At 40.1% G+C, this 26,759-nt stretch overlaps 1 protein-coding gene across 1 annotated transcript in view; it reads left to right on the top strand.

The window, feature by feature from the left end:
• The window catches only part of STMND1 (stathmin domain containing 1), a 35,644-nt gene extending 13,557 nt beyond the window's left edge, over positions 1-22,087 (top strand). The window contains 5 exon segments of the mRNA XM_032648941.1: positions 1,809-1,989; positions 7,410-7,565; positions 18,949-19,060; positions 21,075-21,195; positions 21,911-22,087. Of these exon segments, the coding sequence (XP_032504832.1) occupies positions 1,809-1,989; positions 7,410-7,565; positions 18,949-19,060; positions 21,075-21,195; positions 21,911-22,087 (747 nt within the window).
• The last annotated feature ends 4,672 nt before the right edge of the window (positions 22,088-26,759 follow it).

Raw genomic sequence — 26,759 nt, 5'->3', positions numbered from 1 at the left:
GATGTGTCTTTTTCATGATAGTCATCTTAGTGTGTGTGAAGTGATATCTCTTTGTGGTTTTGATTTACATCTCCCTAATGACCAATGATATTGAACATCTTTTCATATGCTTACTGGCCAATTCCAATTTATTTTTAAAGATTATAGTTATATAATCAAACATATTTGGGAAGTTATATACTAAGATGTCAATAATGCTTCTGTCTAGGGAATGGTCTTTCTTATTTTCTACTGTGTTTCTGTATCAGTCAGGGTTTTACCAAAGAATCAGAACCAGTAGGATGGATGAACAGATAGATAAATAGATGTGTTATAAGGAATTGGCTTATGCAATTATAAGGGCTGGCAAAGCAAGTCCAAAACCCATACAATAGAATAGGTGGTCCAGAAAGCTAGGCTGGAGCTGAAGCTGCATCTACAGAATTCCTTCTCCCTCAGAGAAACCTCGGTTCTACTCTTAAGGCCTTCAACTGATTGGATGAGGCCCACCCAGGTTATTTGAGGATCATTTCCTTTACTTAAAGTCAACTAATTTTAGATGTTAACCACATCTACCAAATACCATAACAGCAAAGCCTAGATTAGTGTTTGATTGAAACAAAAACAATAATGGTAGTTTCATTTTTAAAAAGGCTTTTACAAAAATTGAGTTATTTGTAGTGAGGTGGATGGACCTAGAGTCTGTCATACAGAGTGAAGTAAGTCAGAGAGAGAAAAATACCGTATGCTGACACATATATATGAAGCCTAGGGGGGAAAAAATGGTTCTGAAGAACCTACGGGAAGGACAGGAATAAAGACACAGGTGTAGAGAATAGACTTGAGGACGGGGAGGGGGAAGGGTAAGCCAGGACCAAGTGAGAGAGTGGCATGGACTACCAGATATACACTACCAGATGTAAAACAGATAGCTAGTGGGAAGCAGCTGCATAGCACAGGGAGATCAGCTCGGTGCTTTGTGACCACCTAGAGGGGTGGGATAGGGAGGGTGGGACGGAGATGCAAGAGGGAGGAGATACGGAGATATATGTATATGTATAGCTGATTCACTGTTATAAATCAGAAACTGACACACCATTGTAAAGCGGTTATTCTCCAATAAAGATGTTAAAACAATAAAAAAGGTTTTATACATAGCAGTGTCTTTACTTTTCACATTTGATAATTAAACTTGTTCATCTTGGTGTCCTCCAGAGTACTCAGCGTGATAGCTTGTACCTGGTAGATTCCTATTAGTCACTGTGTTAGATTCCTACTGCCGCTGTAACAAATTAATGTAAGTTTAGTGGCTTCAAACAACACAATTTTATTCCCTCACAGTTCTGGAGGTCAGAAGTTCAAAATTGGCTCCGCTGGGCGAAAGTCAAGATGTTTGCAGGGCTGGTTCCTTTCAAAGGCTCTGAGGAGAGAATCTTTTTCCTCGATGTTTCCAGCTTCTAGAGCTGCATTCCTGCGTTCCTCGGCTGGTGGCCCTTCCTGCATCTTCATTGCTGGTACTGCAGCATCTCCAACTGTGTCCGTGCTTCTGACATTGCATCACCATCTCCTTCTCTGTGATCAAATCTTCCTCTGCCTCCTTCTTCTAAGGACACCTGTGATTACATTCAGAGCCCACCTAGATAACCTGGGATACTCCTGCTATCACAAGGTCCTTAATTTAATCCCACCTGCAAAGAAAGTCTCTTTTGCCACATAAGGTCACATTGACAGGGTGCTGGGTACTACTCAGCTATTCACAAAGCAGACCGTATGGCATTTTCATTTTTTTAAGAAATCTTGACTCTTACAGAGCCGTTTCCTTTTCACAGGCTGATGTCGGTGTGGCTCATTCCGGGGAGAATTTCAGACCTCAGATTGAAACTACGCTGCCCAAGGATAATGTGGGCAGCCCTGGAAGCCTGGACAAGCAGGCCCAGTTGGGAAGCTTACCTGGAACCATTCCAGAAAGTTCCCCATTTCCTAGTGAAAGAAACAGAAGAATAAATTCAGGTAACAGCCCCTGTTCATGTTGATCTATATAAAATACTGTTTCTCTGAATATATTCTATAGTGTGTGTTTGGTGACTTATCACAGCTTTGTGAACCAGGCAGTGCTTCAAATGTCAAGGTCGCCATCTCCAAGACATAGCCTTAGGCCTTCATTAGGTGAGTAATACTAACCATTAATCTTCTTGTTGATGACGTAATTAAAACTATCTTGTTTTAAACTAAGAGCCTTTATTGGTGGTTGGGATAAGGCCTTGGGAATACGAGTTGCACAGGCTTTAGTTAAATTCCTCAAAACTTGCACTATGTTAACCTCTTTCCAAGGCAAAGTTCTACATTTGAAAAATTAAGTAAAATCTACATCAAACTTTTTCTCTTGTCTCTCCCCATTCAAAGTTATAAGCAAATGTACAATAAAAATATCTTTCAAAAACATAAAAGATGTGATGTAGACCTGGTGTGTTCTTTAGAAACTATTTGTGGTTTTTCCTATTGTATGTTTTCACTTTACTTGAGTTACCCTTCTGTTGTTAAGAGCTCTTGTTTCTGTTTCATCAGCCTTTGAAACAAATTGAACTTAACAGACTTCAAGGAAGACTTATTTGGGGTGGGGGGAGGCTTTCCTTCCTCATTGCTGTAGTTTCTTCCCTAGGGACCAGTTAGAGTTGGAAAATAGATTGGATAGTAAGTGAGATTCTTTTTCCTGGACTTTTGTGGCAACTCGGATTATGACAAATTTCCTTTTTTAATACCCTGTTTATTTATTTCTTAAATTGAAGTATAGTTGATTTACAATATTATGTTAGTTTTTAGGAGTACAGCATAGGGATTCAGTATTTTTACAGATTATACTCCATTAAAAGTAATTACAAGGTAATGGCTGTAATTCCCTGGGCTATAAAATGTCCTTGTTGTTTATCTATTTTATACGTAGTAGTTTGTATCTCTTCATCACCTACCCCTATCTTGCCCTTCCCCTCTTCACTCTCCCCTTCGGTAACCACTAGTGGGTTTTCTATACCTGTGAGTCTGTTTCTGTTTTGCATATGCATTTGTTTGTGTTATTTTTTAGATTCCACACATAAGTGGTATTATACAGTATATTTCTTTCTCTGTCTGACTTATTTCACGAAGCATAATATTCTCTAGGTCCATCGCAAATTTCACATTTGCCCTCCTCTTGTGCTTCTGATAGGGTGTAGCGTGACCTCTGAGGATGAAGGAGGAGATGGGGGATGCAGGGCAGGGATGGCCTCTTTCTCTACCTCTGTGTTGGGCCAGCACATGTATTTTTTTCTCTCTGATGACTCTCTTGATGAGAATCCCTCCTAGACTGCAACACGAATACTCAATATCCATGTGTTAACAGACTAGGGATTGTTAGGAGGACAGGGGTGCCCTTGGACAGGCAGTCCTGCCATCTGTACACCGTTGAAAGCAGTGTGGGGAGGGAGGGCCCCAGGTAAGCAGGATGGTGCTAAGAGAGACCAGCGGGGGAGGGACTGAACCACCAAAGCAGGTGTTTTCAAAATGTCGTGTAAATTCGTTTTCAGGAAAGCTCTTCCCACAGGATGAATAAGAACCAGTACCCTGAGCTTTCTACTTGTTCTCTGCCCAGTTTCCTCTCTGTTTCCTCTCTGCATCCCTGCTCTTCACAGCTACAGAGTTTACTTGTTAAAAATTTCAAGGTTCACACAACATTGTAAATCAGCTATACGTCAATAAAAATTTTTTTTAATTTCAAGTTTCACACTAACATTTCCCAAGTATTTCCTTTTAGTAAAAAAACAAAACAAACTAACACTTCTGTGGAAGTCCCTGGTGGTCCAGTGGTTAGGACTCTGAACTCTCACGGCCGAGGGCCCGGGTTCAATCCTTGGTCGGGGAACTGAGATCCCACAAGCTGCATGGCACGGCCAAAAACAAAAACAAAGAAAACAAAACAAACAAAAAGAACTTCTGATTTTGAGAAGTTTCAGATAAGAAAACTTGTCCAAAACAAAGAATGCCTGTGTTCTTTCACCCAGATTCCCCCAAAGTTAATGTTGTACCACGTTTGTGTTATCACTGTCCCCTCTCTTCCCTCCCTTCCTCTCCCCTCTCCGCCCTTCTCCCATATACATCTATATTTTTTCTGAGAGTAAGTCACAGACATAATGATACTTTACTCTTAAATATATCAGTGTGCATTACCTAAAAACAAGAACATTCTCTGCAAAATCGCAGTACAAGGATCCAAATCAGACAATTACCACTGATGCAGTGCTGTTTTCTCACCTATTCACATTTTGTCAGTTGTCTCACAAATGTCCTTTGGAAATAAATTTCTGGTTCAAGATCTAATGCGGAATCACACGTTTAATGTAGTTGTCGTGTGACTTCAGTTTCCTTTAATCCAGAACAATTCCTTGGCTTTTTTTTGTCTTCTAAACCCTTGAAATATTTGGAGATATAAGCCACTTACTTTATAGAACATTCCTCTGTTTGGGTTTGTCTGATATTTCCTCATGATTAGGTTCAGAATATGCATTTTTAGCGAGAATACCAAGAATGATATTGTATCCTGCTTAGTACATCAAATCAGGAGGTACGTGATACCTAGTTTTGACTTTTACTGTGGGTTTTTTTTTTTTTTTTTTTTTTTTGGCATTCTGAAGGTTTTTTGTTTGTTTGTCTTTTGTTTTTTTTTTTGCGGTACGCGGGCCTCTCACCGCTGTGGCCTCTCCCATTGTGGAGCACAGGCTCCGGACGTACAGGCCCAGCGGCTATGGCTCATGGGCCCAGCCGCTCCGCGGCACGCAGGATCCTCCCAAACGGGGGCACGAACCCGCATCCCCTGCATCGACAGGCAGACTCCCAACCACTGCACCACCAGGGAAGCCCCTGAAGGGTTTTTTTTAATGTAGTAAAAGTTATCAATCTTTCTTTCATTGAACCTGGATTTTGAGACATAGCTAGAAAGCCTTTCCCTACACCAAGATTAAAGACAAATCCACCCATGTTTTCTTGCATAATTTCACTTTTTACACTTAGGCTTATGAAATTTCTAATGGCATGAACTGATGCTACTGTAAATATTAACTACATAAGAAATAAAACTGGATGTTCAGTATGATGTCAAATTTATAAAAATTAAATTTCATACGTTAACTGGCAACCTCTGAAAGGTAAGAGTATGGACATTTAAATTTTCCTCTTTACTCTTTTTTATATATTCCAGGTTTACTCTGATAACTATGTATTTCTTTTATAATCAGAAAGAAGCACAATGTTATTTTTAAACATTCCCCCAGTAGTCTTCAGTGTCCCAAGAAATCATGAATATTAGCTGAAATGACTGATGTAGTCCAGGGATTTCTTTTTTTTTTTTTGCGGTACGCGGGCCTCTCACTGCTGTGGTCTCTCCAGACGCACAGGCTCAGCGGCCATGGCTCACGGGCCCAGCCGCTCCGCGGCATGTGGGATCTTCCTGGACCGGGGCACGAACCCACGTGCCCTGCATTAGCAGGCAGACTCTCAATCACTGCGCCACCAGGGAAGCCCCCAGGGATTTCTGTATAAGTGAGCTGTAAATGTCAAGCCAAGTACTTTGGTAGACTCAGAAAAGAATGGATAGAAATGGTTAAAATAATTCTGTTATGGTAGTGACAGATGTCAACGATGACATTCTTTTTAAGAACATCCTGAGAGAGAAGTGGACCATGACCAGTGGGAGCCATTTATTGATACATAACCTATTGGGGAAGGAGTACAGTGAGGTGGTGAAGAGCGTGGATGCTAATGTCAAATAGACTTGGATTCAAATCCTAGTTAATTCACTTACTACTTGTGTCACCTTGAGCAAGTTAGCCTCTCTCATATAGTTTATGTATAAAATAGAGATACTGGGCTTCCCTGGTGGCACAGTGGTTGAGAGTCCGCCTGCCGATGCAGGGGACACGGGTTCGTGCCCCAGTCCGGGAAGATCCCACATGCCGCGGGGCGGCTGGGCCCGTGAGCCATGGCCGCTGAGCCTGTGCGTCCGGAGCCTGTGCTCCGCAACGGGAGAGGCCACAGCGGTGAGAGGCCCGCGTACCGCAAAAAAAAAAAAAAAAAAGAAGAGATACTAACACCTCTGTCACAGAATTTATGTTTGAATTAAATCTTACAAAGAACATAAAGTACTTAATATAGTGCCAGGCACATGAGTGCTCAATAAATGGTCATTATTATTATTATTTTGACCCTTGCAGATAAGCCCAGCTTCTAACAAATAATTCATTCTAATTCCTTGAAGAGGATTCACCTCTTCTTTATTGATTTTTTTTTTATGTTCTTTTAGTTTCTAGTTTACCTCCTTGAAACCCGTGCTTTACTACTCTGTACCAAAATCTGTACAGAGCACTTTAAAATGAGAACTGACTCTATTTCAAACACGTGTATGAGTAGAAGACATAGCACTGGAAAGGTGATAAGACTATAGGAAATTCGTTGGGGTTAATTGCAGCAGGCAATTAGAGAAGTCTCTGATACCAGGAAGTTTAATATTCTGAAGTGAGAGACATCTGGTTTGTGTGTGTGTGTGCGCGTGTGTGTGTTTTTCCTGTCTTCCCATTACAAATTCATGAAAACTGTCTTTGTTAACCAGTGGGTTTAGAAATTTTCATAAAAAGATTCCATCCACTGGATGAAATGGACTTCTTAAAATAGAAGAGAGCTCATTTCTGAGGACCCCTCATTGCACCTTTATTTTATGAGGTTGTAAAAACAGATGCTTGCTTGCTTATTTATATAATTGGGTGATTTGTAATGGGAGCGGTCTCTCTCATTAGTGCTCCCCTATAAACTATTTCAGCGCCATTTTTAGAATAAAAATTTAGCTACCACTCGACTCCAATTCTGATTTGGTTCAAAGACTCTTTTCAAAAAGGCATGCTTTTACTTATGTAGATTTAGCAGATGGCGTAATTGTAAACTCAGGGTTGCAGAACTAGAAGTCTCTTGGCAACATCACGCTGTTTATCCTTTGTATACAAAGCATAGAAACCAAACTGCAACTCAGAGTCACTGAAAGACTATCTCATTCGTGGCTATGGTTTAGCTTCATAATTATTGCACAGAACCTGTATAATCGTACCCAAGTGTGTAAGTGTTGTTACAACAAAAAAGTAGTACATAGCAGCACAAAGACTTTTTGTTATGTTAATATTCGACCTGCTAAGTAAACAGTATATTATGTTGATGTGTATCCTCTGTAAGAACATTAAGGATTTGAAGTTCAAAGGATTATAAAGATTTGTAGTAGAAACAGATATTTAGGTACAAGTGTTGAGACTAAGAGTTAATTAGCATGATTTATAAGGCATGTATTTAGCATTTGATTGATAAAATCTTCGTGCTTAAATTTCTTTTTTCTTTTCTTCTTTTTTCTTTTCCTTTGGAAGACCTAGTGATCAGTGGATTAATCCATAAACCCCAACCCTTAGAGAATAGAGAGCAACAAAAGTCATCAGACATCCTAGAGGAGTTAATTGTTCAAGGAATAATACAAAGCCACAGCAAAGTATTTAGAAATGGAGAATCATATGATGTCATGGCAGGTAATTTTGTAATTAACAGTAGCTTATAGTTAAAATAGCAACAGAATATGACTGATCATGAGTTATTTTTTCCACCAATATGCATCTTAGTGTCACAGTACAGATTACGGCATTTATCTAAGCCAGTTTTTTCTCCCATAAACTCCCTCACCCCTCTGCACACCATCCTTCTCTACGGATTCAGGAATTGCCTGATTGTCAATGATTAATGAATCCAATGAAACATATCTTGGCTTTTACCAAATTTGAGACATGATAAGCCCCATTGAATAAAATGCCTTCATTCTTTCAGCAGTTTTTATTAAACATTGCCTATGTACTAGGCATGTGAATATAAAACTGAACCTTGACTTATCCAATAAGGAAATAGGCCTAAATGTAAAAGCTAAAATAGATACATGTATACATTTATATACACACCCTGAGTTCAACCATGAGGTAATAAATACAATGATAAAAATTGTTATACCCTTAATTTTCTTTGTTGATTCATCTTGACTGATCTATCATTGTTTTTCTGTAGTGTGAGCATTATTTGTAGCCTGATTTTAACTTGTCGTGGCCAAAGTCTTGAGTTCTTGACTTTTTAATATCTTCTTTGTAAACCTATGAAGAAGATGGCAGATTTGCTGTTGTTTTGTTTAGTTCTCATTGGTTTGGGTTTCTTTTTAAGCCACTGCCAGCAGCACCAGTAATCCTAAAGCATAGACAGAGGAAGGAAGATAAAAAGAAGAAATAACACAGAAAAGAGGCATAAGGGAAAATGAATAGGAAAGAAAAGAAAGAAACAGAAGTGTTGAAATTGAGACCAGAAATTATATCAAAGGCACCTTAGTCCCCTGTGTTGTAGGGAAAACAGTCAATAGGGAATAAAAAGATTCATTAGTGAAATCAAGTTTGCACCTAGACCAGGTCACTTAGTGTTTCAATAAAGGTAATTTCCTTCTCTGTGTGTGGGACTTGCTGAGAACTCATAAATAAAAGCCAAAGTGGCATTTTCTTTTGAAGAAGGAAAAATAAGTACTGCAGAAAGTACTTGGCAAGGAAAGAAGTTTGTTAAGCCTTATAAATGATATTATCAGGCTGCCAATAATAAGAGGAACTGGGAGGAAGGTAAAAATGGACCACATAATGGAAAAACTGATGCCAACATAATGACAATTTACATTTGCACAAGGCTAGCTATCAGGATGCAAGGCATTTTCGAGTACCTTATCTTACTTCAAAGTACTAAAAAAATGATGCATCTTTAATATGGAAAGGACAAGGAGAGATTTTTTTTTCTTGCTGTAGGTGAATCGCTGGGGGTCAGAAAATAAAAGGTGGGTCAAAAAGAAAAGACAGGAACTTCCCTGGTGGTGCAGTGGTTAAGAATCCGCCTGCCATTGCAGGGGACACGGGTTCAATCCCTGTTCTGGGAAGATCCCACATGGCCTCGGAGCAACTAAGCCCGTGCGCCACAACTACTGAGCTTGCACTTTAGAGCCTGTGAGCCACAACTGCTGAGCCTGCGCATCTAGAGCCCGTGCTCCCCAACAAGAGAAGCCACTGCAATGAGAAGCCTGTGCACCGCAACAAAGAGTAGCCCCCACTCGCTGCAACAAGAGAAAGCCCGCGTGCAGCAATGAAGACCCTATGCAGCCAAATAAATTAAATAAATAAATAAATTTATTTTTAAAAAAAAGACAGGAGTCTCAAGCCTCTTAGATAGCCTCATCCACCAGAGGGTAGAGAGCAGAAGCAAAAAGAACTACAATCCTATAGCCTGTGGAATAAAAACCACATCAACAGAAAGATAGACAAGATGAAAAGGCAGAGGGGTAGGTACCAGATGAAGGAACAAGATGCAACCCCAGAAAAACAACTAAATGAAGTCGAGATAGGCAGCCTTCCAGAAAAAGAATTCAGAATAATGATAGTGAAGATGATCCAGGACCTCGGAAAAAGAATGCAGGCAAAGATCAAGAAGATGCAAGAAATGTTTAACAAAGACCTAGAAGAATTAAAGAACAAACAAACAGAGATGAATAATACGATAACAGAAATGAAAACTACACTAGAAGGAATCAATAGCAGAATAACTGAGGCAGAAGAACAGATAAGTGACCTGGAAGACAGAATGGTGGAATTCACTGCTGCAGAACAGAATAAAGAAAAAAAGAATGAAAAGAAATGAAGACAGCCTAAGAGACCTCTGGGACAACATTAAACGCAACAACATTCACATTATAGGGGTCCCAGAAGGAGGAGAGAGAGAAAGGACCGAGAAAATATTTGAAGAGATTATAGTCGAAAACTTCCCTCACATGGGAAAGGAAATAGCCACCCAAGTCCAGGAAGCGCAGAGAGTCCCATACAGGATAACCCAAGGAGAAACACGCCAAGACACATAGTAATCAACTTGGCAAAAATTAAAGACAAAGAAAAATTATTGAAAGCTGCAAGGCAAAAATGACAAATAACATACAAGGGAACTCCCATAAGGTTAACAGTTGATTTCTCAGCACAAACTCTGCAAGCCAGAAGGGAGTGGCATGACATATTTAAGGCGATGAAAGGGAAGAACCTACAACCAAGATCACTCTACCCGGCAAGGATCTCATTCACATATGTGGAGAAATCAAAAGCTTTACAGACAAGCAAAAGTTAAGACAATTCAGCAACAACAAACCAGCCCTACAACAAATGCTAAAGGAACTTCTCGAAGTGGAAAACACAAGAGAAGAAAAGGACCTACAAAAACAAACCCAAAACAATTAAGAAAATGGTCATAGGAACATACATATTGATAATTACCTTAAACGTGAATGGATTAAATGCTCCAACCAAAACACACAGGCTCGCTGAGTGGATACAAAAACAAGACCCATCTGTATGCTGTCTACAAGAGACCCACTTCAGACCTAGGACACATACAGACTGAAAGTGAGGGGTTAGAAAAAGATATTCCATGCAAATGGAAATCAAAAGAAAGCTGGAGTAGCAATACTCATATCAGATAAAATAGACTTTAAAATAAAGAATGTTACAAGTGACAAGGAAGGACACTACATGATGATCAAGGGATCGATCCAAGAAGAAGATGTGACAATTATAAATATATGTGCACCCAATGTAGGAGCACCTCAATACATAAGGCAACTGCTAACAGCTTTAAAAGAGGAAATCGACAGTAACACAGTAATAGTGGGGGACTTTAACATCTCACTTACACCAATGGACAGATCATCCAAACAGAAAATTAATAAGGAAGCACAAGCTTTAAATGACACAATACAGCAGATAGATTTAATAGATATATATAGGACATTCCATCCAAAAACAGCAGATTACACTTTCTTCTCAAGTGCGCATAGAACATTCTCCAGGATAGATCACATCTTGGTCACAAATCAAGCCTCAGTAAATTTAAGAAAAAATCATATCAAGCATCTTTTCTGACCACAATGCTATGAGATTAGAAATCAATTACAGGGAAAAAAACGTAAAAAACACAAACACATGGAGGCTAAACAATACGTTACTAAATAACCAAGAGATCACTGAAGAAATCAAAGAGGAAATCAAAAAATACCTAGAGACAAATGACCATGAAAACATGACAATCCAAAACCTGTGGGATGCAGCAAAAGCAGTTCTAAGAGGGAAGTTTATAGCTATAAAAGCCTACCCTCAAGAAACAAGAAAAATCTCAAATAAACAATCTAACCTTACACCTAAAGGAACTAGAGAAAGAACAACAAGCAAAACCCAAAGTTAGCAGAAGGAAAGAAATCATAAAGATCAGAGCAGAAATAAATGAAATAGAAACAAAGAAAACAATAGCAAAGATCAATTAAAAAGCTGGTTCTTCGAGAAGATAAAAAAAATTGATAAACCATTAGCCAGACTCATCAAGAAAAAGAGGGAGAGGACTCAAATCAATAAAATTAGAAATGAAAAAGGAGAAGTTACAACAGACACTGCAGAAATACAAAGCATCCTAAGAGACTACTACAAGCAACTCTACGCCAATAAAATGGACAACCTGGAAGAAATGGACAAATTCTTAGAAAGATATAACCTTCCAAGACTGAACCAAGAAGAAATAGAAAATATGAACAGACCAATCACAAGTAATGAAATTGAAACTGTGATTAAAAATCTTCCAACAAACAGAAGTCCAGGACCAGATGGCTTCACAGGTGAATTCTACCAAACATTTAGAGAAGAGCTAACACCCATCCTTCTCAAACTCTTCCAAAAAATTGCAGAGTCAGGAACTCTCCCAAACTCATTCTATGAGGCTGCCATCACCCTGATACCAAAACCAGACAAAGATACTACAAAAAAAGAAAATTACAGACCAATATCACCGATGAATATAGATGCAAAAATCCTCAACAAAATACTAGCAAACAGAATCCAACAACACATTAAAAGGATTATACACCATGATCAAGTGGGATTTATCCCAGGGATGCAAGGATTCTTCAATATACGCATATCAATCAATGTGATACACCATATTAACAAATTGAAGAATAAAAACCATATGATCATCTCAATAGATACAGAAAAAGCTTTTGACAAAATTCAGCACCTGTTTATGATAAAAACTTTCCAGAAAGTGGGCATGGAGGGAACCTACCACAACATAATAAAGGCCATATATGACAAACCCACAGCAAGCATCATTCTCAATGGTGAAAAACTGAAAGCATTTCCTCTAAGATCAGGAACAAGACAAGGATGTCCACTCTCACCACTATTATTCAACATAGTTTTGGAAGTCCTAGCCACGGCAATCAGAGAAGAAAAAGAAATAAAAGGAATACAAATTGGAACAGAAGGAGTAAAACTGTTACTGTTTGCAGATAACAAGATAGTATATATAGAGAATCCTAAAGATGCCACCAGAAAACTACTATAACTAATCAATGAATTTGGTAAAGTTGCAGGATACAAAATTAATGCACAGAAATATCTTGCATTCCTATACACTAATGATGAAAAGCCTGAAAGAGAAATTAAGGAAACACTCCCATTTACGATTGCAGCAAGAAGAATAAAGTACCTAGCAATAAACCTACCTAGGGAGGTAAAAGACCTGTAGTCAGAAAACTGTAAGACACTGATGAAAGTAATTAAAGACGATACAAATGGATGGAGAGACATACCATGTTCTTGGATTAGAAGAATCAATATTGTGAAAGTGACTATACTACCCAAAGCAATCTACAGATTCAGTGCAACCCCTGTCAAATTACCAATGGTATTTTTTACAGAACCAGAACAAAAAAATCTTAAAATTTGTATGGAGACACAAAAGACCCCAAATAGCCAAAGCAGCCTTGAGGGGAAAAAAAACGGAACTGGAGGAATCAGACTCCCTGACTTCAGACTATACTACAAAGCTACAGTAATCAAGACAATATGGTACTGGCACAAAAACAGAAATATAGGTCAATGGAACAGGATAGAAAGCCTAGAGATAAACCCACGCACCTATGGTCAACTAATCTATGACAAAGGAGGCAAGGATATACAATGGAGAAAAGACAAGTCTCTTCAATAAGCGGTGCTGGGAAAACTGGACAGCTACATGTAAAAGAATGAAATTAGAAGACTCCCTAACACCATACACAAAAATAAACTCCAAATAGATTAGAGACCTAAATGTAAAACTGGACACTATAAATCTCTTAGAGGAAAACATAGGAAGAACACTCTTTGACATAAATCACAGCAAGATCTTTTTTGATCCACCTCCTAGAGTAATGGAAATAAAAACAAAAATAAACAAATGGGACCTAATGAAACTAAAAGCTTTTGCAAAGCAAAGGAAACTACGAACAAGACAAAAAGACAACCCTCAGAATGGGAGGAGATATTTGCAAACAAATCAACGGACAAAGGATTAATCTCCAAAATATATAAACAGCTCATGCAGCTCAATATTAAAAAAACTACCCAATCCAAAAATGGGCAGAAGACCTAAATAGACATTTCTCCAATGAAGACATACAAATGGCCAAGAAGCACATAAAAAGCTGCTCAACATCACTAATTATTAGAGAAATGCAAATCAAAACTACAATGAGGTATCACCTCACACCAGTTAGAATGGGCACCATCAGAAAATCTACAAACAACAAATGCTGGAGAGGGTGTGGAGAAAAGGGAACCCTCTTGCACTGTTGGTGGGAATGTAAATTGATACAGCCACTATGGAGAACTGTATGGAGGTTCCTTAAAAAACTAAAAATAGAATTACCATATGACCCAGGAACCCCACTGCTGGGCATATACCCAGAGAAAACCATAATTCAAAAAGACACATGTGGGGCTTCCCTGGTGGCACAGTGGTTGAGAGTCCGCCTGCTGATGCAGGGGATACGGGTTCGTGGCCTGGTCCAGGAAGATCCCACATGCCGTGGAGTGGCTGGGCCCGTGAGCCATGGCCACTGAGCCTGTGCGTCTGGAGCCTGTGCTCCGCAATGGGAGAGGCCACAACAGAGAGAGGCTCGCATACCGCAAAAAAAAAAAAAAAAAAAAAAGACATATGTGCCCCAATATTCATTGCAGCACTATTTAGAATAGCCAGGTCGTGGAAGCAACCTAAATGCCCATCGACAGACGAATGGATAAAGAAGATGTGATGCATATATACAATGGAATATTACTCAGCCATAAAAAGGAATGAAATTGAGTTACTTGTAGAGACTTGGATGAATCTAGAGACTGTCATACAGAGTGAAGTAAGTCAGAAAGAGAAAAACAAATATCATATATTAACGCATATATGTGGAACCTAGAAAAATGGTACAGATGAACTGGTTTGCAGAGCAGAAATTGAGACATGGATGTAGAGAACAAATGTATCGACACCAACGGGGGAAAGCAGCGGGGGGTGGGGGTGTGTGATGAATTGGGAGATTGGGCTTGACATGTATACACTGATGTGTATAAAATTGATGACTAATAAGAACCTGCTGTATAAAATAATAAATAAAATAAAATTCAAAAATTCAAAAAAAAATAACAGGAGGGCCATCTGGAGGAGGTTAGATTGTGGGAACATACAGTAGCTAAGCAAGCCTTCTGAAGAGAGACGCTATGGACTCTTGATGCTCACGTCAGTGGGAGTAACATTAAAACATTTTTCAGTGATTCCAGTGCCACAGATGAATGACTTCAGACTCGGACCTTGCAAGGGCACCAGCAAGGTTAATTAATATAAGCTACATTGTGAAGGAAATGTATCTATTAAGAAATGAAAACTACAGGCTTGACTTTCAGTAACATCATTAAGAGAGCCAAAGATGAAGACTGTGATCCTATTCGTATTACATAGAAATAGAATGGTTGTCAGGGGCGTTGGTGGAGTGTTCTCAGAAGGATTTAAATGTGACAGGACTGCAAAGGTAGGCAAGAATAACATAGTTGGGCTTCCCTGGTGGCGCTGTGGTTGGGAGTCCGCCTGCCGATGCAAGGGACACGGGTTTGTGCCCCGGTCCGGGAAGATCCCACATGCCGCGGAGCGGCTGGGCCCGTGAGCCATGGCCGCTGAGCCTGCGCATCCGGAGCCTGTGCTCCACAACGGGAGAGGCCACAGCAGTGAGTGGCCCGCGTACCGCAAAAAAAAAAAAAAAAAAAAAAAAAAAAAAAAACACAGTTATTATTATTTTTTTTTGCTTTGGAATTGGGCCAAGATGGCCAACAAAAGCCAGACTTGCAACAGGCCGGAGCTGTAATGCACAGCTGTGCGTCTTATTGCCTAGTGCAGTCCTTAACCTGTACATTTGCATCACCCAGGAAACTTTCAAAACTCCTGGGACAAATGGCTTGGGGTGGGCCCAGAATGTGGTGCTTTTGAAAGCTCCCAGGTGATTCCAGTGGGCAGCCCAGGCTAAGAACCGCTGCCATGAAGTTTCAATAAAAATGTACACCAAGCCCTCAAATCCATTATCCAGCTGGGGAGGGTTAAAGCTTTCGAAACTGAAATCTCCCATTCACTGTGAAAGAGAGTCCTAAAATATTCCTGAAAATAGAACATGTGTTCACTATAGGACTGAGATGATACCCAGGAAGCGTATGGAAATGAAGAGATATAATTGCTCGGTGTCACAGGTAAAGTCTCTTTCAATCCAGGTGTAGCTGAGAACATGTGTGTCAGACACCAGATGTCTTGGATATTCAGGGGAAAGTTCTGAGGCCAGTACAAAAAGATGAGAATGAATATTGAAGGACTGAAAATGAAAAATATTATGAGACAGTTAATACTTTTAACTAAGAAACAAAGAGCCAAAGGAAACAAAAAGGGGATAGTCAAAAAAAGGGATGTTAATGTCAGCAGATACTACAATACGATGAATCCAATCAGACATGTGAACACCATTTCTTCATTGCTTTAAAAAAAACTTAGAGTGAAATATTATGAGAAAAAACAGAACAATAAAAGTGAGAATACTTAAAAACAAGGCTCCTTATGTAGACCAATATTATATACAAGGGAATTTTAGACATAGATCTGTCCCTGTCTTAGCCAGGTTGTTATCTTTAATTCATTTATCATTTAGAGTGAAATACAATAAAGGATGCTGAAAAGGGGACTCCCCTATGAGCTAGTCTCTTCCTAGAAATCCACAGCAGTATCTGTGTCCACAGGGCCCCCTATCGTCTTTTTTCTTAATTTTTTTTCATCATCTGCTTTTTAGCCAGTGCTACAGCCATTCCATAGCCCCTCTGGGTAACCTGCCTGCAAGCACATTCACGCTAATAGATGTTACGCTCACTCAGAAAGAATTATAATGATATGTAAGTAATACGATGTTAAGAAGATAAATTATCAGACTAAGTGAATCTTCCAGTATATTTTAAAACATTCTACTGAGACTCCAGTGGCTGTATTATAAATGTATATTAGTTTTATATACACATGTAAATACATGTATGGATTGGTACAGATGTCTTTAAAGAGATGGGAGTGGCTCTCATTTATCCACATAGGTATTATCCACTTTAGGTGTTTTTCATCCAAACTCATTTCTCCCGTTCTGGGTTTCCCTACACAAGACTCTCAATCCTCTATTGATCCCTTCTGTCTCTAGTCCAAGTTGATTCCCTTTTCCAGGCAACCTCTGTCCTTGATAACCTTCAGTGCAGTTAGGGAGTTTGTTGACAATGGATCAGAGTCTGTAACATTATTTGCTGAACCTCATGGGGAGTCTTTTAAGGAGGAGGAAGTTGACCAGGGTAAAGACAAAAGAATGGCAGTTAACCCTCAGAGTGACCATCTTAGGAGGTCTTGACAGTGGCAGAGCAGGAGTGACAGATCTGTTGTGAGAAACTTCGGCTTATTCAATGCACAAGACTCCTATTAAGAGAACATAGCCAGGGTAGGTTTATCTGTCGGTCAATAATTAACTAGGAAAGCTCTGAGGAAGACACAGCAGATGCAAGAAGTAATGTATACAAGCAGATTGGCTAGAAACGAGATCCCCTTCTTATCGCAGCATCTTTGGTTCCATCCCCTGCTGGTGTTCTTAAAGAGAATAATTGAACTAGTAACTTCTATAGGTTTTAAAGTTAATTTTTTTTTTAGAGTTTCTATGGGTAGTACCTCTCTACATATAATGTGATCATATAATGCTATCATTTTTTAAGTGCCAACAATTGGTAACTCCTGCCTTTATAAAATCCAGTGGTAAAGAATACAGATAGCTTTCCTCAGGTCTTTCAGTGCTTTTCTTTAAAGTGTCAAACTCAAGAAAGGACAAGGGCTGCACAGGTAGGATTAACTTCCACAAGGGAAAGGAAGTACATGATTTCTTATGCATCATTTTGGGATAAAGCCACAGGAAGAGGTCAGCCAAACCGGAAAGCCCAAGCTCTCTTGAAACTGTTGATCTCATGATTTAAATCAAGGCTCAGACTCCTGTGTAAGCCTGAGGGAGACTTGCTTTATTGGATCTTAGATGACTGTTCCATTCTCTGTTAGCCGTCTATGAGTGAACTTCCCCCCACAACTGTTTCATCCTAATTTCACAGTACCTCTAGCTGAGCCTCCGTAGCAAGCATGTCCCGTCTTTTTAGCAGATGGCTTTTGTCAGCAGGGAGCCTAAAAGCCAATTGTCATAAAAGATGACACAAGGATGGGGGAGGGGGAACTTGCTTTGACAAACATCTCCCAGTTTTCCTGTAGTGAAAAATTTCTCATCACATAAAAGTGTCTGAAGGCTGCAACTGAACCAGAACTTTAATAAATGTTTATCCTTTAGAAGGATTCTTTCCAAGGATCATAGGTTTTTTTTTTTTTTTTTTTTTTTTTTTTTTTTTTTTTTTTTGCGGTACGCGGGCCTCTCGCTGTTGTGGCCTCTCCCATTGCGGGGCACAGGCTCCGGACGCGCAGGCTTAGCGGCCATGGCTCACGGGCCCAGCCGCTCCGCGGCATGTGGGATCCTCCCAGACCGGGGCACGAACCCGTGTCCCCTGCATCGGCAGGCGGACTCTCAACCACTGCGCCACCAGGGAAGCCCGGATCATAGGTTTTAAAGCTGGAAGGAACCCTAGCCATCCTCAGCAAGTTGCAGAGGAGCGTTATATGGTATAATTTTGAGAAAAGTGAGTCCAAAGAGAAGTGCTTTGTGTCAGGTCACACAGTGGGTATTAGCAGTAGACCCGGGGTTAAACAGAGCCCAGGCCTCCTGCCTGCTGGCCCCTGTGATTCTGAGTCTCGTTTCTCCCCTTCATTACAAAAACTGTGTTTGGTTGTGATTCTGTGTGCTGTCATTGAAAAAGGTCACTGCTTTCACTGAATAAGTAATTACCATTTATTGAGTGGCTACTGTATACTTTCCTCTTTTTTTTTTCATTTCAAACAAGCTTTTATTTTCAATGTGAACAATACTGTTACCTCTAAAAGGTAAGAGTAAAGTCAGATGTCAGTTAATATCATTTTGGGGTGTTGAACTTTGAAACAAAATTGGTATTTTGGGCTAATGAAGACTAGAATATCCATGAAGAGCAAACGCATCTTTCTTTTGCCGTCCATTTCTTTTATGCCTTCCAACTGTGTTCTCCAGAGCTGCCCTCTGCTGAGACCCTATCCATTTTAAGTCCTTCTTCTGGTTTTTCATTCCCATCCTCGTCATCAGCGTTTTCATATTGATATTCACTCTCTTCTTTAGAACCATACAGACTTTGGGATAAGTTGGCGGAAAAAGTATCCCAATTTAAAATCAGCAGCAGAATCTAGTACCCTGCCCTCAGGAGGATCGTCCCCCTCTTCCTCTTGGTCCACATAATTCTCATCCTCTCCCTCATCTCTCCTTCTCCTTGTCCAACTCTCTCCTCCTCTTCTTCTGCCTCTTCCCACTCTCCTACCGGCTGTACATCCCAGTACTCCTTGACTATGGGCTGGGCGCCCTCCTGCCCACCCTCCTTTGCCCGAAGAGTTCGCACTACCACCTGGAAATCCCTAGGGGCTGCGTCTCGGCCGACCCTGGTACGCCGTTCGGCAGGCACCACTCCTCCCCTGACTGACCCAGGGTCGTGGCCCATCCCACTACCTGCTCTGTTCTGACCACTGGTGGCTGGGCCTCGCTTCTCTGTGCCAGACGTGGCAGGAGAGATGCACCAGTCAGTGCCTCAACCAGAGAAGTGATCTGCCTGCTAGACCAAGTTGGCAAAGATCTTGTTCTTTTTTTTCTAAAAAAATCCTGTGAAATAAAACCTATTTTATAAATGAGGAAGGGAAGGCTTACGGAGTTTAAGAATTCATGCAAAGCCACACCATGACCAAGCCAGGATTCAAACCCAGGGCTGTATGTGTCTGGATCTGGTACCCTTTCCTGCTGTGCTGACCTGTCTGTCTTTGTGTGATTTACTTTCTCAGTAACTACAGTATTGCAATCTGAAGAGACCGTCTTTTCGATATGACAGTGGATATCAATAGCTCCTTTGTCTTTAAAAGTCTTTAGAGAAATTATCTAGAATAATACAGGAGTACTTAGTTGGAGATATTGTGGGTTTGGTTCCAGGCCACTGCAATAAAGCAAATATCACAATAAATCGAGTCACACGAATTTTTTGGTTTCCCAGCGCATATAGAAGTTATGTTTACACTATAGTGTAGCCTGTTAAGTGTCCAATACTATTATGTCTAATAAAACAATGTTCAGATCTTAATTTAAAAATACTTATATTGCTAAAAAATGCTAACCATCATCTGAGCCTTCATCGAGTCATTATCGGTTTGCAACAGTAGCATCAAAGACCACTGATCACCATAACAAATATAATAATAATGAAAAAATTTGAAATACTGCAGGAATTACCAAAATGTGACACAGAGACATAAAGTGAGCAAACACTGTTGGAAAAATGGCGCCAACCTACGACTTGGTCGACGCAGGGTTGCCACAGATCTTTAATTTGTAAAAAAAAAGAAAACCAAAATATCTGTGAAGCACAATAAAATGAGGTCTGCCTGTTTTGGTTCATTTTATAATGAAGGCTTGGTGTTCGTTAAGGCAGTTTAATAACTCTTTATATATACTTTATATACTGACCTGGAAAGATGTCCTTATTAAATTAAATGAAGAAAGTAAATTGCAAAACAGTGTATATGGTATAATCCCATTGATTGGTTGAACATGACAGATGCACTGTTAATATATGTGTATATAGATATATGTGCACAGAGGATGTCTGGAAGGACACACACCAAACTCTTGAAAATGGTTCGTGCTGATGAGTGGGATTGGGGGCCAGCTGGTTAAACAGAGAATTAGGGGACTATTTATCATTTGAATTTTTTTATAACCAAGGTATATTATTTTTAAAAACCAATTAAAAAAAATTAAACTTTATAAACCCTTTACAACAGTTTAACCTTTTTTAATAACTAGAAATTACAATCAAAGTCATTATCACTGCTCTAAACATATAAACGGTAGTCAATCAGGAAATAGTATGGGTTTTTTTCTATTGTCATGAAAACATTTGTAAAGTACTGACAGCAAAGACCAGTGTTAATTCTCTCTTTCACCAGACCAAAAGTCCTAAAACTAATTTCGACCCCAAATGAAAGTCATTTGTAGCTTATGGAATATTACAAAATCATGGGGTTTAACTTTTTACCTTGAACTACAAATGCATCATTCATTCGCCACCTTTTCCCATCTTTTATTTGTTCTCCAGGTTTTTTTTTTACTTCTCAAGAGCCCTCCTCCATCACTGCATGTTTCTTTCATGTTTTTTGATAATAGCCTGTTTTTTCCTAGACATCTAATAGATATTTTTTCTTTAGGAATTAGTTCTGTTGTTACCAGGCATAAAGTCTTTAGGGATGAGTTCAGCTGTTACCAGTTTTCACGTAATTATTTTTACAAATCTATCCAAAAATCTGTTTAGATTTTTAGGACTAAAACCTTAAACAGTGTTTATTCTCTCTCTCTTATCTTTCTCCTCTGCTAATAAATACATTTGTTTCTGCATTTTAAAAAGTGTCTTTCTGCACGTAAGCATGACTGAGAAGCTGCTGAGAAAGCCACCAGCCAGGCTGAAAAAACTTAAAAAGGAAATAAAAGATTTCCTGATGCAGGACATAGAAGAGAAGATGCAGGCAGTGGAGGAGTGCAGGAAGGTAGCCCAGGTCTCGCGTGAGGGGCGCTGCCTCTGAAACGCGCGCATCCTCTCCAGTCGCCAGCTTAAAGACTGATTGCGTGGATTGTATTAATTCTTTTAGTGATCTCTATGCTTCCTATGCTGTATGTTTAGTTTTTTAAAGTTCTCTTTGTGTGGTGAAGAAATGCAGCACTATCTTGAAGTTGGTTGAATTACAGTTTCATCCCTGTAGCCTAAGGAAGCAATATCCACTTCTGAGAATTAAGTATGGTGTTTTTTTCCTATTAAAAAAAAGAGAAACTTCAGTTGGGGCCAGGGGTGGCAGGAGGTCCCAGGTGGAGGATGGGAGATGAGAGGAGGCCGTGCAGACCCTCAGACAACTTCTGCAACATTTACACACACGTGGTGCCCATAAACCCTCTGTCTGCCCTTCTGCCGGAACCAGCCTTCACAGCTCTGGTCTGACACCCTTTACTTCGGTGTCTCTACTTGGCCTCTCAGAGAGCAAGGACAGACCATAGCCCTGTGAGGGTATGTCTGGAGGGTGTCTGGAGGGTATGGGGTGGGGGCTGGCGGCTGGCGCTGTCTTCTTCAACAGTAATTCCTCAACCTCTCCTTGTCGAATGATTGCATAATGAAATAGGGAAGCCAGGAATGTTCATTACAGGCAGTAGTTATGAGAACTTGGAGAAAGTCACTCGGACTCGTTTTCACTCTTTAATACTGCTTTTCAGACTAAAGAAGAAGAAATAAGAAAAAGGCTGCGGAGTGACTGACTTCTGCCCCCAGACCATCATTCAGATTCAGCTGAAGCAGGTGGGAAGGAGGCTCCGTTTGCAGAAGGACTTAAAACTGTGAGTTGTGCCGCGTTTGAACCCTCTGACCTGCCGGAAGGAAAGCTGTTGAAATGATAAAATGATAGAAACTACAGGTACGAAGGTATCGGGGTCGTGGAGTCAGACATGTCTTACAACCAAGCAGATGACGTATTCTAACGAGCCGTTTTATGTGAATTTCGTGAAAAGGCATCCTTTCCCCCGGGTGTGACTTTCTTAGTATGTCTCATGTTTTCTTTGTCTGACCCACTGGGATGTGCCTTGGGTTTAGGAATGATTGTGAAAGCTGCCTGGGCTGGAGCTTAGCTGAGTGAACCAAATGACTATGTTAGCTTAAAAAAAAGAAGAGGAAGATTTGACGAGCTTTGGTTTTATAAAGTTGTCATTCTCCTTCAATGTGGCTTCCAGCATGTGAAAATGTCTTTCATTTATGAGCACCTTTCAGCTTCCATTAATGTATTCGTGCCAAATGAAATCCTTCTTTTTGGTTCCTGTCTCTTGGCTGTGTCTGCCCTCTGAGGGTCCTTTAAGACAAATTGTATGGATTTGTGTTAAGTATTTTAATGATCTGTATGCTTCTTATGCTCTATGTTTAGGTGTGTTTTTTTTCTAATTCTCTTTGTGTTGTGTTGTGATTAAAGCAATATCCTGAAGTTGGTTGAATTATAGCTTCATCCATATAGCCTAAGGAAGCAAAATCCACTTCTCAGAATTAAATGAAATATGGAGTTTTCTTCATATGAAAAATGAAAAATTTATCAGGTCTTATGAGTCTACATTCTGTGAAGATCTCTTGCATCCCTTTTCATACTTTCCCCTGTCATTACCTGTTCAGACCATCCGACCATTTTTCAGTTATATGACTACAACAGTCTTCTTAGTATTTATCCAACAGTCTTCTTTTTTATTTTTTGATATTTATTTCTTTATTTGGCTGTGCCGGGTCTTAGTTGTGGCATGCGGGATCTTCATTGTGGCATGTGGAATCTAGTTCCCTGACCAGGGATTGAACCCCAGGCCCCCTGCATTGGGAACGCAGAGTCTTAACTGCTGGACCACCAAGGAAGTCCCTATTCAATGGTCTTCTGCTGAAACCCTTTATTGGCTCCCTTTTATGGTCAAGGTAAAGTCCAGCCTCCGCCTTCTGACTGGTAAGACTCTCAGCTTTCATAACTCACTCCTGCTGACCTTCTAGCTTGTCACACTCAGCACATTCCCTAGCCTCTGCGTCTTTGCACATGCTGTTCCCTCCTTCCCCTCTCCCCGTCTCACTGCTTTACTTGCCTGATGCCTTCTTGTTTTTCACGTCTCCACTCAGACAGCACTTTCTCTGAAGCCCCTGGTCTGGGTTGGTGGCCCTCTCTCATAGTTGCCTTTTGGCAGCCCGGATTACTCAGTGTCGCACTTGCCACGCTCTTTTGGAATTACCGGGTGCATGTCCATCTTTATCGCTAGATGTGTCAGTTCTAACAGGACGGAGGATGGGTCTGTCTTGATCACGGTTGCAGTTTTGTACCTTGGAAAGTGAATGGCACATGATACATGGTGTGTAGATGCTTCTTCTGTGGATAAATCAGTATACCCATATATCCTCCAGAAGCTGGAGGACAGCCCCAGGAGATGGCTTGTTTCCCTGGGAACCCATGGCAGTGCTGATTTGAGCAGAAGACCACTGGGCACCTCCTGTTTGTACATTCCCTTTGGGATGTTGCAAATGGACACCTCATCTTCCTATAGCTTGTAGGACTGAGAACTCCTGCAGCAGTGAGATATGATGATGGTGGTGGTGGAGGGGGCTTCTTTCCTAACTCATTCCAGAACCAAAACCTGTAAGAACCAGTCTACTTCTTACAGCGGTACCTTGGAAAGTCCTTTAGGCTCCCTGGACCTCTTTTACCTTACAGTAAGTCCACTGCATACGAACCTTCTAGTTGAGAGCTTTCGAAGATGTGAACATGCGTTCCATCAGTGTCAGGCGTGAGTGACATTGCAGCTTGCCCTCCGTCTCCTGTTGCCGACGATCCTTCAGCTCTACCGTCTCCCACCTCCTCTCCCTCCTCCAGTCGGTAACTCTTCTTGCCTGTTCACTCAGTGCCAGCCCCTCTGTGCCAGCTGTTGGACTGTACTTCTCAAGGGACTGTACTGTAAGATTAAAAATGCTTTCTTTACTTTTTGTTTGTTTTTTATGGATTACTTGTGTGAAAAGTATTATAAACCGAGTACAGTACAGTACTGTTTAGCCGATTGTGTTAGTTGGGTACCTAGGCTAACTTTGTTGGACTTACGAACAAAGTGGACTTACCAATGCACTCTCGGAACAGAACTCGTTCATATGTAGGGGACATACTGTATATGTTAATTTGGGATCGCCATTTTCCCGGAGTTATACCAAATGAAATAATGTTTAAAACTACTGTGCAAACTAGAATATGCCACAATATTTATAGCATATTATTTATATAAAATCCTACGTGGACAACATGATGTTTTTCGTCTGTCTGTTGCTTTTTCTAATGGAGATGATCTCATGGTGGCATGTGCTAGTCTTATGAAATATTAGATCAGCTGATGATTTACTAGTACAAAATGATTGTACTGGGACGCTTAGGAAAAGTTGGACTATCATCCAGATCTCTGCAAATAATAAAATTTAAATGACCAAAAGTACATTCAGTTCAAATTTTAGTAATTCTTGTAAGTTAAATCAATCCTCAAAGTAACACTTTCTCTTGAAATCTCATGCTCTTGCCCATGCTATTTATAGTGGCTTGGAAGACATGTTTATTGAGTTAAAATATATACAATATAGATGTGAGCATTATCACTGATACCCTGGCTTGAAAACCTCTCTCTATATATAGAGTGAAACTTGCCAAGTAGTAACACACCCTAAACGGTAAGCCATATATTTTCTTAGCAAGACCATCCATTTTAACAGGATGGAGGGACGATGAGTTACCTGGATTCTGGGAACTGCCCTAAAACTCTAGGCTTGTTACTATTCGTAAAACTTTCTCAGGGTTTAGGGGTGAAGAGGAGGCTCAGAGACTGTAGGCACTTGCCACGTTCCCAGAGCCACTAGCATCAACTGGGCAGGAGGCTTGTTTTTGAATCCGCTCTGCCTCTAATGAGCCATTAACCCCATCTCTACAAAATTTAAAAAACGAACAAACAAAACAAAACCAAACCAACAACTTCAAATGTAAATGTGACTTTTTTCCATGATCAACTTTCTTTCTTTTTTAAAGATGATTCACACTGAACGTTAAAGGATTGAGATTTCGAAAATATTTCCTCTGGGAATAATGTTAATTTTATCTATTGAAATAACATAATTGGTTTTCTCATTCTTAAAACAAAATTTTGAACATCACCAGCATACTTCAATTAAAACCAAACCACAACCTTCAGGAAAGTTATGAGTCAGAAGAAGGGATTAGATAGACATCTTTGTAAGCATTTTAATTGAGGGCGGCTGAAAACATGCCTGTATTGATCTCCTTGTGAAAGATGGCCTTGCTGTGTCTAGTAAAAGGTACTTTGATATCTAGTAAAAATCCCCCAGTTTTTCTGGGGGAAAAAAACTTACGGATAACATATTTATTTAAAATAATATTTAAAAGATGTATTTAAAAATATTTCACATATATTTAAAAGATACACAATGTAAGATTCTTATGTTAACAAAAGAAATTTTACAATCACAAGGACAAAAATAGAATTTATTATAGGGTGTTGGTATAGTGGCTACCAGTAATTTATGACTGTGCCTATTTCTGTCTTTGTTATTTCATTATCAGTAAATAGCTCATATTTGAAGGAGTAATTATACAGTAAATGCTGCATTCTAAAGATATATAATGCTACGGTGTGTCAGCAGATAGATCACTTTTGCACCCATATAACCTGTGTATACAGTGCCTTCCTATAGGATGGTGGAATTTTTGTCGCAGGAGATCGATAAAGGGCATTATTTTAAAATAAACAGTGGGAGATGACCCTTACGGTCTCTCTGTGTCACTTGTATTTGCTTCTTAAAAATAATAGCCACCTCGTTGTTTTTATTTTTCTAAAGCCCGTAAGTAATATGTTATAGGAAATATGCACTGAAAAACATAAGAATCAAAAAACACCAAGAATCCAACATTTTCCCCTCCTACCAAGAAAACTACTGGGAACATTTTGCAGGTACTGTAGCTTTTTTCCTCGCATAAATGGACTAATACAACATAAACTGTTTTGTAACTTGCTTTTTTCACTCAGAAGTACAATATCTTTTCATGTAACTAAATCTGCTCCCACAGTATCATTCTTTTTTGTTTTGTTTTGTTTTTGTTTTTTGCGGTACGCGGGCCTCTCACCGCCGCGGCCCCTCCCGCCGTGGAGCACAGGTCCCGGATGCGCAGGCCCAGCGGCCACGGCCCACGGGCCCAGCCGCCCCGCGGCATGCGGGATCCTCCCGGACCGGGGCACGAATCCACGTCCCCTGCATCGGCAGGCGGACTCCCAGCCACTGCGCCACCAGGGAAGCCCCACAGTGTCATTCTTAATGTAACATTGTTGAGTTTCCCTGTTATGTGTTTAGGGATTCTCATCCTTAAAGCCAGTCATAACACATTTCTGTTTCTGTTTTTTATAAGTTGGTGAGTAAAATAATTTGAACACTCCCCGTTTAACAACAGTCTTGAACCCCCAGGAAGTCAGACAGCCGCCATGCTTGCTTGTCCAGGACCCTGCTTTCCATTGC

This window comes from Phocoena sinus, chromosome 11, assembly GCF_008692025.1.
Source record: "Phocoena sinus isolate mPhoSin1 chromosome 11, mPhoSin1.pri, whole genome shotgun sequence".
Lineage (NCBI taxonomy): Eukaryota > Metazoa > Chordata > Mammalia > Artiodactyla > Phocoenidae > Phocoena > Phocoena sinus.
This window is presented reverse-complemented; position numbering and strand designations above follow the sequence as displayed.